The sequence below is a fragment of the Diceros bicornis genome, chromosome 38, assembly GCF_020826845.1.
Source record: "Diceros bicornis minor isolate mBicDic1 chromosome 38, mDicBic1.mat.cur, whole genome shotgun sequence".
Lineage (NCBI taxonomy): Eukaryota > Metazoa > Chordata > Mammalia > Perissodactyla > Rhinocerotidae > Diceros > Diceros bicornis.
Window position 1 is genome coordinate 4,728,075 of NC_080777.1, and position 14,728 is coordinate 4,742,802.

General features: G+C 40.6%; 1 protein-coding gene across 2 annotated transcripts in view; it reads right to left on the reverse strand.

Annotated features, from left to right (window-relative positions):
- Positions 1-14,728, reverse strand: part of FMN2 (formin 2) — a 340,819-nt gene that overhangs the window by 229,157 nt on the left and 96,934 nt on the right. For both annotated transcript variants that reach the window (XM_058533558.1, XM_058533559.1), the window contains exons 5-6: positions 2,143-4,070; positions 349-493 (exon numbers count right to left, since the gene is read on the reverse strand). In XM_058533558.1, coding sequence (XP_058389541.1) covers positions 349-493; positions 2,143-4,070 — 2,073 coding nt within the window. The remainder of the gene's footprint in view (positions 1-348; positions 494-2,142; positions 4,071-14,728) is intronic.

A 14,728-nucleotide genomic window follows, 5' to 3' on the forward strand; every position in this document is an offset into this window, starting at 1 on the left:
CCTCTCTTTCCATCCATAGTAGCGCATGTCGGATGGATTTCAATCAAGTGACAATATATTTCTAGACAATTAATTCTGGAAACAAGCAATTGCTGAAATTTTGGAAACATGTATCATGAGGCTACAAATAAAATAGCCAGGACCTGATCCCTTCATGGAGATGATTATTTGTTGTTCTATTTGGGATAGTCTTAGTTAACCATACATTCTAAAATTCTAACCTCTGCTATCTGCTAAAGGACTGTGGAGCTTACACAGCCCAGAAAACGATCTCAAAGCTTCTTTCTAATGCAAGTTCACACTTACGCCTGAAACACTGTCAATTTCAGAAAACACAGGAGTACTCACTTGTTTGGCCCTGGTCTTTGTGATGGTGTCAGAAATAGGTTTCTTCCTCTCCTTTACAGCAGTTTTAGAAAATAATTCTTCAAATTCATGACAATCTATGGATGGCTCTTCAATTTTTTCCCAAATAAGTGAAATACTGGAGTCTCTAAAGGTAAGCAAAAGACCAATGAAAGAGCCATCACTCTGAACTACCAGATCTCGTGGTGGGTATAAACAGAAAGGAAGAAGGGAAGGAAAGAGGCACTAGAGGGAAAATGGATGAGAAGAAGTCAGGAAGGAAGGAAAGGAGGAGGCCTGGGAGAGAGGGAGGGAGGAGGCAAACAGGGGGACGGGATGGAAAAAGGAAGGAGAAATTCAACTGAAGAAAAAGGACCAAAGAAAATTCTTTTTCTTTAAGACCAGCAATTGTTTTATCACCTTGATGAGAAAGTTAAAACACCATCAATATAGAATGAAACCTTTGCCTAGCAATAATAATTTCCAGGAATTCTCAGTTATCAAGTCACTGTATAAAAACATAAAAGGAAAACCTCTCTCAGTACATACTATACAGGCAGGAAATGTTTGATATCTCACAACCCCAACTTGACTCATTGCAGATTATTCATGGGTTAAGAAAGAAATCATTTCATGATCCAAGACAGCCTCCGCCATCTCCCTACCACTTCCCATCATCCACTGTTATCTGACTTCTCAGTGACTGCAGATTCATATAATACCACCTGAAAAGGGCAGATCCATAAAAATTTTTTTAAAAAGGAAAAGATCAACAAAAGAACTTCATACTATTTATCTGGATAAAAAGAGTGTGGGGCACGATTTGAAGCGATGCACCAGCATATATAAGGGACATGGCAACTATACAGAGAGTGAGCTGCAAAGTTAGAAGTAGTCAAAATAGATCTATTCTTCCCCTCAATGTGATTCAGTAAAGAAAAAATTAATATAAGAAATGAGAATGAGCCTGGTAGATATCCTATTTTCCTCAGTGCACGCCACCTCACACAAAAAAATTCAAGGAACCATGAAAAGTTAGAATAAGGAAGGCCAGTGAAGCTTTGGTGTGTGTTTTTTCTCCCAGTGGCACATTCCACAGCCACGTTATCACAGCACCGTCCCCAGGATCAGGGGACGTAGGCTATGGACTCTTCATGGACAAGTGATAGCCCACCAGCTTAGCCAGTGGGAGGTGTCCTTTTATAAATATCATTCCAACTATGATTTTACGACTTCAGGCTGTGTCACCAATCCTCTATGGAAGTGCCATGAAATTCTCAAAACTAAATTATTTCACACACGGGGGGTGTATGCATGTATTTTTGTGTAGCACTTTCTAGAAAGACCACTGCAAACAAAATGGAAGCACAAAACAAGATGGTGCCTCCCTAAGGATTCAAAAAACATTCTCAGGTGTCAGTTTGTCTAAGGATTTGGTTTACATTTATAAGCTATTTGTCAGAGTGAGGTTCTGTAAGAGGCAACAGAGCATGTACGCTAAGAAAAATACACTCCTCTATCTTTAAAAGATGGATCGATAACTATACAGACAGATATCTGTACACCTACATTCATACATATGTCATTTGTTTTATCTCTTTGATACTTCTGGAGAAAAGTCTAAAATTTTAAATAACACATTGCTTCAATATTGCTTCACTAAATATTGATGTAAAAATCTACAGTTTTAGAGCAATACTTAAAAATACATTCAGTTGTAATTTTCCCAAGAGTTTTATGGAAAACGCTTCGCTCGCATTGACCACCTGTGCAAAGACGAGCTCCCGTTCCTGTTACCTTTTACTGTGGAGCTGAATTCTCGTCCAATACAGAGGCTTCATGGGCCGACAAGGCTCTATGGGCTGCTTCCTACTCCCTCTGTCCTGGTTCATCCCTAGTCCAAACAAGCCAGTTGGCAACGGAGGAGGAAGAAATCCGCACACTTGTGGTGTTGATAAAGTGCTGCCCCCAGCTTGTAGGGGGAGTGGAGGGCCTGATCCGGGAAGCAGGGGTGGTGGTGGGGGTGGGGGGATGCCTGTTCCAGGAGGGGGAGGGGGAGGGGGAGCTGCAGCAGGTGGAATCCCCATACCTGGCAGAGGAGGAGGTGGGGGAATCCCAGCTCCTGGCAAAGGAGGGGGAGGAGGTATTCCCACAGCGGGAAGAGGAGGGGGAGGAGGTATTCCCACACCAGGAGGGGGAGGGGGTATCCCCACACCGGGAAGAGGAGGGGGAGTGGGTATCCCCACACCGGGAAGAGGAGGGGGAGGGGGTATCCCCACACCGGGCAGAGGAGGGGGAGGCGGTATCCCCACACCGGGCAGAGGAGGGGGAGGGGGTATCCCCACACCGGGCAGAGGAGGGGGTGGAGGTATCCCCACACCGGGCAGAGGAGGGGGAGGGGGTATCCCCACACCGGGCAGAGGAGGGGGAGGGGGTATCCCCACACCGGGCAGAGGAGGGGGAGGGGGTATCCCCACACCGGGCAGAGGAGGGGGTGGGGGTATCCCCACACTGGGAAGAGGAGGGGGAGGGGGTATCCCCACACTGGGCAGAGGAGGGGGTGGAGGTATCCCCACACTAGGAAGAGGAGGGGGAGGGGGTATCCCCACACCAGGAAGAGGAGGGGGAGGGGGTATCCCCACACCGGGCAGAGGAGGGGGTGGAGGTATCCCCACACTGGGAAGAGGAGGGGGAGGGGGTATCCCCACACCGGGAAGAGGAGGGGGAGGGGGTATCCCCTCACCGGGCAGAGGAGGGGGTGGAGGTATCCCCACACCAGGAAGAGGAGGGGGAGGGGGTATCCCCACACCGGGCAGAGGAGGGGGTGGAGGTATCCCCACACTAGGAAGAGGAGGGGGAGGGGGTATCCCCACACCGGGAAGAGGAGGGGGAGATGGTATCCCCACTCTGGGAAGAGGAGGGGGAGGAGGTATTCCCTCACCAGGCAAAGGTGGGGGAGGGTGTGGCAGCATTTCTGTACCAGGCAGAGGAGGAGGTGAGGGGATTGCTGTACTGGGCAGAGCAGGCCCTGTCGGGCCAGGGAGAGGGGGAGGCGGGGGAGCCACCATGCCCAGACCAGGCATGGAGGTGGAGGACTCTGTGCAAGGCAGAGGTGGTGGGGGTGGGATGTTACAGCTGTTTTCAAAAGAGGAGGAAACATAGTGTTCATGGCTGGTTTCAAACTCAGCATGAAGAGAAGGAGGGGAAGGCTGTGACCCAGCCTTTCCTTGACCGTCAGAACACGGAAGGGATGGAGGTGGTGAAGGCTGGATGGACTGATGCGTGTCAAGCTGTACCGATATTCGCCTTGGAGACACAATCAAAGAAATCTCTGAACAGAATTTTGTCTGAGGTCCAGAAGGAGAGGATGGCACAGCTGAGTCTCCACGTTCAGCCCCAGGTGGGCATGGGGGACACTCTGGCAGTGCATTAACAGAAGGCAGTGTCGGTACCCCACCCTCTTCTGTCGGAGACGTCTGGATTGACTTTGCCTGTAAAATCCTTTGATGCCGTACATCCTTTTCTCTTAACCTGAGAGCTTCAAGACACACATCTTCTGAGGGTACCACTCCATTCTGCATCCCATGATGGCCACTGGTCATCTCCATGTCCACAGCAGGGTACTGCTTCTCTAGTTCAGCGATTTTGGTCCTCAGATCCTCAATGGTCTGTTCCAGTTGCTGAATTACAGTTGCCTGTCCCTCAGACTTCATGTCAGAAACTTCCTGAGGGGCAACAAGGACAGACATATAGTTAAATATAAAATAAGCAATAATCTAAATATAAAATACTTAAAAAATTAAGCAAAATATATTTGTTTGTTATATTACTTCCAGAAAGATCCCTTCACAGAAAGATACTACTGGTATTTCTATGTGTCCCCTCTTTTCCACCCTTGGATTTCAAAGTGGTTTATACACATTACCATAAAGTCCTAAGTCCCTTGTTTGTCTAATCTTTGAACAATATCATCAAAGACAAGTAGACCTCTGAGAAGAGGGAAGAAAATTCTGAGTGACAAACCAATTTATTTATAAGACAGTCTTCTCTCTTCCCTTCCTAGTAACATTTGCTATTAGAATGTTCCCTAAAGATATTTTAAATCCTAAGTTTTAAAGGGAATCACTACCTTTTAAAGGGGATCACTGCAAGAGTCTCCAATAAAGTGATGTGAAATATATGGCATCCATATGTGCTTGTGTCATACCACTTATATCATGTCTACTATAAGTTTAATATTTCACCCAAGGCATTTTAGAAAGTGATACCTTATGTCTCTCCACAATTTATAAAGATGGCCGATAATAACTGTGCCAATGTACGGGTCACCCTCATGTCTAAATGCTGTCATCCTCTCCCAAGGCACACAATCGACCAGGAATCCTTTAAGGAAAAAATGGTTTGGGTGGAAAACAGGAGAAAGTGCTGTGGGTAAATTAAATATGAATAATAGATGAGTAAAAAGAAAAGAGAAGAAGAAGGAATGGGTAAAGAAAAGAAGGAATAGAAGGTCAAGGAGAAGGGAGGACAAACTCCAGTTGTGTGAGGCTGCAATGTCAGACAGATGCTCACGCAGACTTGGATTGGCTCACTTGAGGCTAGAAAGAAAGGTAAAGAGAGAGTGAGAGAGTTCTTCCTCCAGAGAGTCCCAGGGCCTTTCAAAGATGATCCCAATAGAGGCCACCATGAAGAGCCATAGTCCACAGGCACACACATTCGTTATCTGCCCCACATGGGCACCTGAGGCTGACACTCTAGATCTGCTCTTTAAGTATTATGAAAGAATAATTAAGAGGTAATATAAAGATGATATTTAGTATAAAACTAAACTTTTATCCTGTTTGCCCAAAGTTAAACCCTGGACCCAAGAAAAGTCTCCACAAGATTGAAACAGTAATCAAAAACCTCCCAAAAAGCTAAAGTCCAGGACGAGAAGGATTCTCTGGTGAATTCTACCAAACATTCAAAGAAGATTTAATACCTTTCCTTTTCAAACTCTTCCAAAATATTGAAGAGGAGGGGATGCTTCCTAACTCATTTTCTGATGCCAACATTACCTTGATACCAAAATCAGAAAAGGACAACACAAAAAAAGAAAATTACAGGCCAATATCACTGATGAACATAGATGAAAAAATCCTCAAAAAAATATTAGCACACCGAATACAACAATATATTAAAAGGATCACACACCACGATCAAGTGGGATTTAGTCCAGGAATGCAAGGATGGTTTGACATCTGCAAATCAATCAACATGATACCCTACAAAAACAAAATGAAGAATAAAAATCATATGATCATCTCAACAGATGCAGAGAAAGCACTTGACAAGATTCAACATCCATTTATGATAAAAACTCTCAATAAAATGGGTATAGAAGGAAAGTACCTCGACATAACAAAGGCCATATATGACAAACCCAGAGCTAATATCATACTCAAGAGTGAAAAACTGAAAGCTATCCCTCTAAGAACAGGAACAAGACATGGATGTTTGTTCTCACCAATCTTATTCAACATAGTATTGGAAGTCCTAGCCAGAGTAATCAGGCAAGAAAAAGAAATAAAAGGCATATAAATTGGAAAGGAAGAAGTAAAACTGTCACTTTTTGCAGATGACATGATTTTATATATAGAAAACCCTAAAGAATCCACCAAAAAACTATTCAAAATAATAAACAAATACAGTAAAGTTGTAGGGTACAAAATCAATATATGAAAATCACTTGCCTTTCTATACACTAACAACAAACTAGCAGAAAGAGAAATCAAGAAAACAACCCCATTTATAATTGCAACAAAAAGAATAAAATACCTAGGGATAAGTTTAACCAAGGAGGTGAAAGACCTGTACTCTGAAAACTATAAAACACTGATGAAAGAAACTGAAGAAGACACAAAGAAATGAAAAGATATTCCATGCTCATTGATTGGAAGAATTAATGTAGTTAAAATGTCCATATTACCTAAAGCAATCTACAGATTCAATGCAACCCCTATGACAATCCCAAAAACATTTTCCATGGAAGTAGAACCAAGAATCCTAAAATGTATATGGAACAAGAAAAGATCCTGAATAGCCAAAGCAATCCTGAGAAAAAAGAACAAAGCTGGAGGCATCACACTCCCTGACTTCAAAGTATACAACTAAGCCATAGTAATCAAAACAGCATGGTAGTACAGAAAGAGACACACAGATCAATGGAACAGAATTGAGAGCCCAGAAATAAATCCACATATATATGGACAGCTAACTTTTGACAAATGAGCCAAGAACATACAATAGAGAAAGGAAAGTCTCTTCAATAATTGAGGTTGGAAAAACTAGACAGTGAAATGCAAAAACATGAAACTAGACCACTATCTTAAACCACACACAAAAATTAACTCAGAATGGATTAAAGACTTAAATGCAAGATCTGAAACCATAAAATTCCTAGAAGAAAACACAGGCAGTACACTCTTTGACACTGGTCTCAGCAGTATCTTTTTGAGTATGTCTCCTTGAGCAAGGGTAACAACAGAAAAAATAAACAAATGGACCCACATCAAAATAAAAAGCTTCTGCACAGCAAACAAAATCATCAACAAAATGAAAAGACAACCTCTTGACAGGGAGAAGACATTTGCAAATCATAAGTCTGATAAGGGGTTAAAATCCAAAATATATAAAGAACTCAAACAACTCAAAAACAAAAAAACAAACAATCTGATTAAAAAATGGGCAGATCTGAACAGGTCTTTTTCCAAAGAAGATATACAGATGGCAAACAGGCACATGAAAAGATGTTCAACATCACTAAATATTAGGGAAATGCAAATCAAAACCACTATGAGATACCACCTCACATCTGTCAGAGTGGCTATTATTAAAAACTCAAGAAATAACAAGTGTTGGAGAGGGTGTGGAGAAAAGAGAACCCTCATACACTGCCGGTGGGAATGTAAATTGGCACAGCCACTATGGAAAACAATACGGAGATTCCTCAAAAAATTAAAAATAGAACTACCATATGATCCAGCTATTCCACTTCTGAGTACTTATCCAAAGATGACGAAAATACTATTTCAAAAAGATATATGCACCCCTATGTTCACTGCAGCATTATATACAATAACCAAGACATGGAAACAACCTAAGTGCCCGATGACACAGGAATGGATAAGGAAGATGTGGTATATATACATATACAATGGAATACTACTCAGCCATAAAAAAAAAAGACAAAATCTTGCCATTTGTGACAACATGGATGGACCTGGAGGGAATTATGCTAAGTAAACTAAGGCAGACGGAGAAAGACAAATACCATATGATTTCACTCATATGTGAAAGATAAAAAACAACAACAACCAACAAACACATAGATACAGAGACCAGATTGGTGGTTACAAGAGGGGAAGGGGGAGGATGAAATAGGTAAAGGGGTCAATTGTATGGTGACAGATGGAAACTAGACTTTTGGGGGTGAACACAATGTACTGTATACAGAAGTTGAATTATAATGATGTACACCTGAAAACTATATAATGTTATAAACCAATGTTACCTCAATTTAAAAAAAGGAAAAAGAAAAGTGTCCACAAAATAAAAAGTAAACTTTTTCTTTACTCTTTATTAAACCCCAAAACAAATACGTAAACCACTGGGAGTGGAGAAACTCCAGATGGACAAGACAGAAATGGGTATTCACTACAAATGACACATTTTTGGTGCTATTGGGATATTTGTTAAAAATCTACACAGCTAGTTTTTTTCATGAGGGTAGAGAAGGTATAGACTTTCAATAGTCTTAATCCTAACTCCTTTTGCTTCTTCCCTAAAAACTCTATCTTTAGCCACAACATTTAACTTGCTGAAGATCAATCAGGATATTTGTTGAGAGAGGAACAGAACTTGTAACTTCAGAGCCACAGCCCTTACACCAAGTACTTTATTTCGCTGTAATCAAAAAATACCAAGTAGCCCTTACTGTGGAAGGAAACTAATTTACTTTCCAACTAGTAAGGGAGTGTAACACACTTTAAATAGTTATGCAAAATTTTGAGAGACACTTTTTATTTATATGTAAATATAGGTATTCATATATATATTTAATACTTTGTCACTATTTTTTGCCAATGTCTACGCAAAAGGCTAAAATATGCTTTGAGAAATCATGCCATATAGTTTCCATATAGTCAACGGTAAAAGAAATAACTATAATAAACAATTTCTAATATCCTGTTTGACCACTGTGCTTAATCCACCTTCCAATTATGATGCAAGAAGGAACCAGAAGCCAAGAAACTAGCACCCAAATTCATCCCAACAAAAAGTACAACTGTTCAGCATGTCTTCCCTACCCTGGATTAGTAAAATGTATAGATTATTTTCAATTTTCCAGCATAACCTTAAAAGTGACCTTTAAGCATTAATAAGTATTTTTTGAGTCATCCTGGTATGTAAACAGGGCTCTCATTTTCCCATTTATATAATGATCATATGAAAATATTAGTTGATGAAAGGCATGCAAGAAGAAAATTCTGGAAGAGTTTTCCAAAACTCGATTCTGAAATGTTATTGCCCAGGCCAGCTCTTTTTCATCATAGATTTGAATATAATGAAAGCAGCATAAAGAATACAGGACATGAAGGAGGAGGAGGAAGAGGAGAAATTGATCCTAAATCAGAACAGCCTAGCACAATAGCAATTACTACACCTCTTTCTCCAATGGATGGATTTATGGCCTCCACTTTGACAAGCCAACTAGTCCAACACAGCACCCAAAGCCAATGACCACAGAAGTCATCGTACCAATGACTGGGAAGATTCCTGGGATTTTTATCCTTTCTAATTATTTATGCAGACAGTAGGAAAAAGGTAAATCAGTATCCCATTACACACGATAACTAGTAGCAGAAAAAGACTTTTTAAATGAGAATCAAATTTGGCAGTTACTTTGGATTGGCTTTCCCAACCTCCAGGTCCTTCTATGTATAGACGTGGGAAGAAAAACGACATTTACAGACTCCCTTGCAGTTAGGTTCATCCAACGAGATGCAGTGGCACAGAGATTTAGAAAGTGGAATGCGGTAGGGGCCACACTCCTGTGTGCCTTGACTGGTCTGTTAGCGATCCAGATCTGCTAACTCAAGGTTGCCCTGGAACAACATCCCATTGTCCACTCTCCAGTTTCCAATGGTGGCCTCAAAGGTTTTCGCTTCCCTGGTATACCAGATGTATGTGATTCCTTTGAATAGTTTTAGCCAAGAAGTAGATCTTTCAAACTTTCTAAGCTTTCCGTGAAAAAACTAATTTTATACATAGTAAACCCTTCTATTCAACATATCTAGCATGGTTTCCACTTCCTTCAACCAAGCCTGACTGATACAACCATGTACTGATATTTCAGAATAAACTGTGGGGGCAAAATCTCTTCCTGTAAGCAGCCTGAGGTGATCTCTGAAAATGGTTTCCTATTCACTTGACCCAGAAAACCCCACAAAATCATACAAATCAAGATGTTCAAATCTTCATGTTCACTTTAAGAACACTCCTGAAACTGCCCAGGCCATCGAAGGTATGCATATGGGAAAAGCCACCAAGTATCTGAAAGATGTCAACTTACAAAAGCAATGTGTGCCATTCCATTGGTACAATGGCAGAGTTGGTAGGCGTGCCCCACCAAACAGTGGGGCTGGACACAGCATCGGTGGCCCAAAAAGAGTGCTGAATTTTTAGTGCACGTGCTTAAAAATGCAGAGAGGGGTGCTGAACTTAAGGGTTTAGATGGAGATGGAGCACACCCAGGTAAACAAAACCCCAAGACGCACCACCAGACTTACAGCGCACATGGTCGCCTTAACCCATACATCAGCTCCTCTTGCCACACTGAGATGTCCTTATTGAAAAAGAACAGATTGTTTCTAAACCAGAAGAGGAGATGGCACAGAAAAAGAAAAAAAGATATCCCAGAAGAAAATGAAGAAACAAAAACTTATGGCCCAGGAACAAATTCAGCATAAAATAAATGCAAATAAAAGTTAAAAAAAAACATTGTGGAAAAAAAGATTCTTTTTTCCTAAAAAAGAAAAGATATTAAAAATTAAACTACATCACCTTATTTCTAAGAAGTGTTTTTATCATAATGGTAAGCATGAACAAACTGTTAGAATTAAAGTGACTCAAGTGTTAATTTGTTTCAGTGCAGATTTTCTGAAGCATATGATGCCGTGATATGTGACATCTTTTACAAAAAGATGGCCATTTTTTGTAGTATTTGAGTTCATCTATTTTCCCAGTGGCCTCTGACAATCCTCTGATATGCAAATTCATCGTTTTAACATATATGTCATATCATCCTTACCAAATTAACTAACTCTGTTGGGTGCTCATTAATCGATTACTTTTCATATGATTCAGGTCTCCGCCCATCACCTTCCCTGACCTTCAGGAAATCCTACAACTTCTGCAAGATTAACAATTTCACCTTACACTGTAATGTATCATGTGGTTTAAAACATCCAAAAATCATTGATAAATGGACCCTGCCCAAACTAAAGCATGGTGGATTAGAACAGATGGCCTCTGTTAAGTGGGGAGGGATTTGGAGTTGAACCTAATTTTATAAGCGGTTAATTTACTAGAGTACATTGTTCTGTGTTTTACTTATTTTTTAAACAAAGTGATAATTGAGGGCACTTAGACAATAAAAAGTTGAGAAAATAAGGAACTGATATACTCCATAAGCTTCACATGTTTTCAAGCATAAGCTACAATAAGAACTAGAACTAAGAAATGGCAGAGGAAATCGAGATCAGAGGATGAAATTCCAAAACTGAGGCTATAATAATATGGCAGTGGCTGGCCTTGTGGTGCCAAGAAGGTGGTGAAGTCAAAGAATTCGTGAAGATGATGATAAACAGACTGCAAAGAAAAGACTGAAATTTCTAGCGAGAGAATTTTTGCAGTGATATTACAGATAGAGAACAGGGAAGAGAAGTCAGAGTGAGAGACTATTTCCTTCTTACATTAGTCCCACTGTAGAGAGAACAAAAAGCCAGTTTGCTGAAACCTTTATTCCTCCCTATGACCTTCTCTTTACCTGAAAATCCTAGTCCTGAATCAATGTGACAATCCTCCTTTTCCATCCCAGGGAAACAGAGCTCATCTCGAACCTCAACTGCCCAGCCTGTGAAATCATGCCGGCCATCCATTCTCACAGAGAAGCCAGATGGAGATAGGATTTTTGGTTCTGAATTCAGCTAAGCATTTTCAAAGACTCTTATCTGGCCTTCCTTCTCCAGGGCTATCGGTCAAGGGCTGGCTGGCTCTCAGAGAGGACCAATTCACAGTCAGCTGAGATTTTCTGTAGAGCTCTCTAGAGAAGGTAGCATCGTTTGTCAGCAGTAAGAGTTGATTTCTATATGGGTTATATTTTTTTACTTTTTTTCAGAGATTTATAAAGAAATTTACATGGTAAATATTAGTTATCATCAAGAAAAAAATGTTGTCTCTTCTCTGCCCATTTAAGCAAACATCCTCCTCTCAGGGCCCACCCATGGACAAAGCCCAGATTTAATCCTCAAGAGCCTGCCAGGCACTCTGTGGTCCACGGAAAGCCCTCAAGTTGGCAGCCTGTTCCCTTGTGTCTTGTGCTGGTACAGAATCCTCCATATCTTCAGGGTACAGCTTGACAGAGGCCTATCAGATCTTCACATTGGAGAAACGTGCTTTTCATTATCTTTAGACTTCTGCACTTTTCAACAAGACTCTCAGCATTTCCAGTAATTGTGCAGCAGTTTACCCAACGCTAATCGTCCTCACTATTAAAAATTAAAATAAATACATTTTGAAAAGGAAAAAAGTGATCTTTGCTATTTTGTACAGAATCTATAAAATGGGTGCATCCTTAAAAATGGAGGAAAGATAAATCTATTTTGGTCAGTCAACACAGTAATATATTTTATATATTACCAATTTTGAGATTGTTTTTAAAAATATTGTTTCAAAACCCTAAATCATTATAAGTGGTAGAGTCTGCCATCCACTTTGGCTGAACAATTATATACAATAAGTCGGCCAAAATTCTTCCATTCCTGTATAATTTTATATGTGGGTGGTGATGGTTAGTGCTTATAAATTGTTTGAACACTTGCATATCACCAAATACAAGTGGCCATTAAAAAATAAAATGTTCACCAAAAATATTTTTCCAAATACAAGATTATCTGATTCCCAGAAAAAGAAAACATTACTATAACATTAAGGCTAAAACTGTCAAAAAGGAAGCCAAGATACACTCAAGTAAAGCTTTTGCTGAAAAGTTAATTTGCTCGTCTTTGAAACTTTATCATGTTTATTATGTAAGCAAGATACTTTCAGAGCCTAGAATATAAAAACTGCTTATTGGTGAGTTAACACTGTGATCATTTATTCTGTAAATGTTAATATGAAATATGTGATTCATTTTCTACCATATTCAGATTTTCAAGTTTTACTAAATCTGAGGCCACGTGAACTGGCAAGTTAGGATACCTCTAGACATCTTTACACTATGAGCCCTACACAGAAGCACATAAATTCTCTACTTGTCAGGTTCTAAATTCTAAAACATTCTAAGCTTTTGGAACAAACCAATGGCATTCCAGATTTACAATAAGGCTGCGAGTACCATATATGATCCTACAGGAGGAGAAATCCAGATTTTAAACAGAGAAGATTATACACAAAAATAAAGTACAATTTCAAGTATGAAAGGGAATTTCAAGAAAGAAGGGCCCCTCAGAACATATGGTAAGGGGTAAATAACTTACCAAGGGCTCTTTGAAGTAGACCATATTATGGAAAAAAAAAAAAAAAAGCTTCACACAGAGAGCTAAAATGGCATCTCTGGAATCTTTACAATGAAACAGATGCTGAACTACTTTTTCCTTAAATTTAAAAGGCATCTTACCTTCCAAATAAATACCACCTCCCTGCTTTGCCGTTTACCTGGGTATGGTGATGTATGGGAATCATTTTTCTAATTCACTGGCTCTTGGAGGCACCTGGAGGCCTTGCTGAACCCAGATTGCCGGGTCCCACCCCAGAGTTTCCAGTTCAGCAGGTCCGGAGCAGGGCCTGAGAATCTGCATTTCTACCCAGTTCCCAGCTGATGCTGATACTGCTGGTCCAGGGACCACACTTTGAGAACCACAGCCTAATTTATACCCCAGATGTGGTTACCAAATCCATTATTCCAACCTTTGGCTGCTACTTTTCCTTTATCACATCAGCACCTTAGCTCCGAATCTCCTCACCTAACAATGGGACTACTTCGCGAGTTTAATACCTGGTCCTCCTTTCTAGCTCTGTTCTCCCTCTTCCTCTCAATACTAGATTCTCTTGCCAGATAGTTGTTCCTTAAACATCAGTTCATCACAGAGCTTCCTTGCTCAAAAACTCATGGCTCTTACGCTGAGCATAAGACATTTTAAATTCTCTCCTTGGCTCCTAAGGTCTTGAATAGCCTGCAAAATGTGGGCACCCTGTTCCCTACCCTGCCTACGGCAAAAGGGTATGTGAGGATTACACAAGATACAGTCAGCTCTCGTCATTCACAGTTGTCACTATGTAGTCATTCTATAAAGTCACACCAAACACTGAATCAGTGACTTCTGATCCACTGCTCCTAGGGGGAATACACAGTTAGCTTCCTGCAAGCCTTCCGTCACATTTTTTTCAACTGATCAATACATAACCTAGTTTTCTGTGTGTTTCCATTTAAAGTCACCTTATTTAATATGTATAAATATATTAAACACATAAGTGATATATATGTATTTAATATCTAACACATGTATTTCCTCTGCAGGGCACGTCACAACCTCTTGCACTGAGGAACACCAGGCAGCGCAGCAGCACCACACGTGGTGCACATTTTAAACAGCAAAGGCACCAACAAAAAGCACAAAAGGTGAAGAAATGAGGCACCAGACAGACTGCAAGAAGGACACTTGTTTACAGTCTGAGCTGAAACCAGAAGGCAGAGTACGGCCTTGTCCCGCCTCAGCTGGGAAGCTGCATGTCGAGTGACTCAAATTTCTCACCACTTTATGCACATCTACACATGGGATATGAAAGCCCTGTGAGTGTTGATTTGGGGGCTTCCAGTGCATTTTTGCTAGTGGGCAAGTGTGCAAATACAGAATCCACAGATAATGAGGATCAACTACATTAGGAAAGCAACTTTTCGAAACCAGAGTATGGCTCAGATATAACAGCAATAATGACAACCTAACAGCTAACCTTTTAGTGCCAACCACATGCCAGGAGCTCTTCTAAGCACTTTATGTAAATAAATGCATTTAAATCTCACAAAACCCTATGAGACGAGAGTTATCATCACCCCATTATA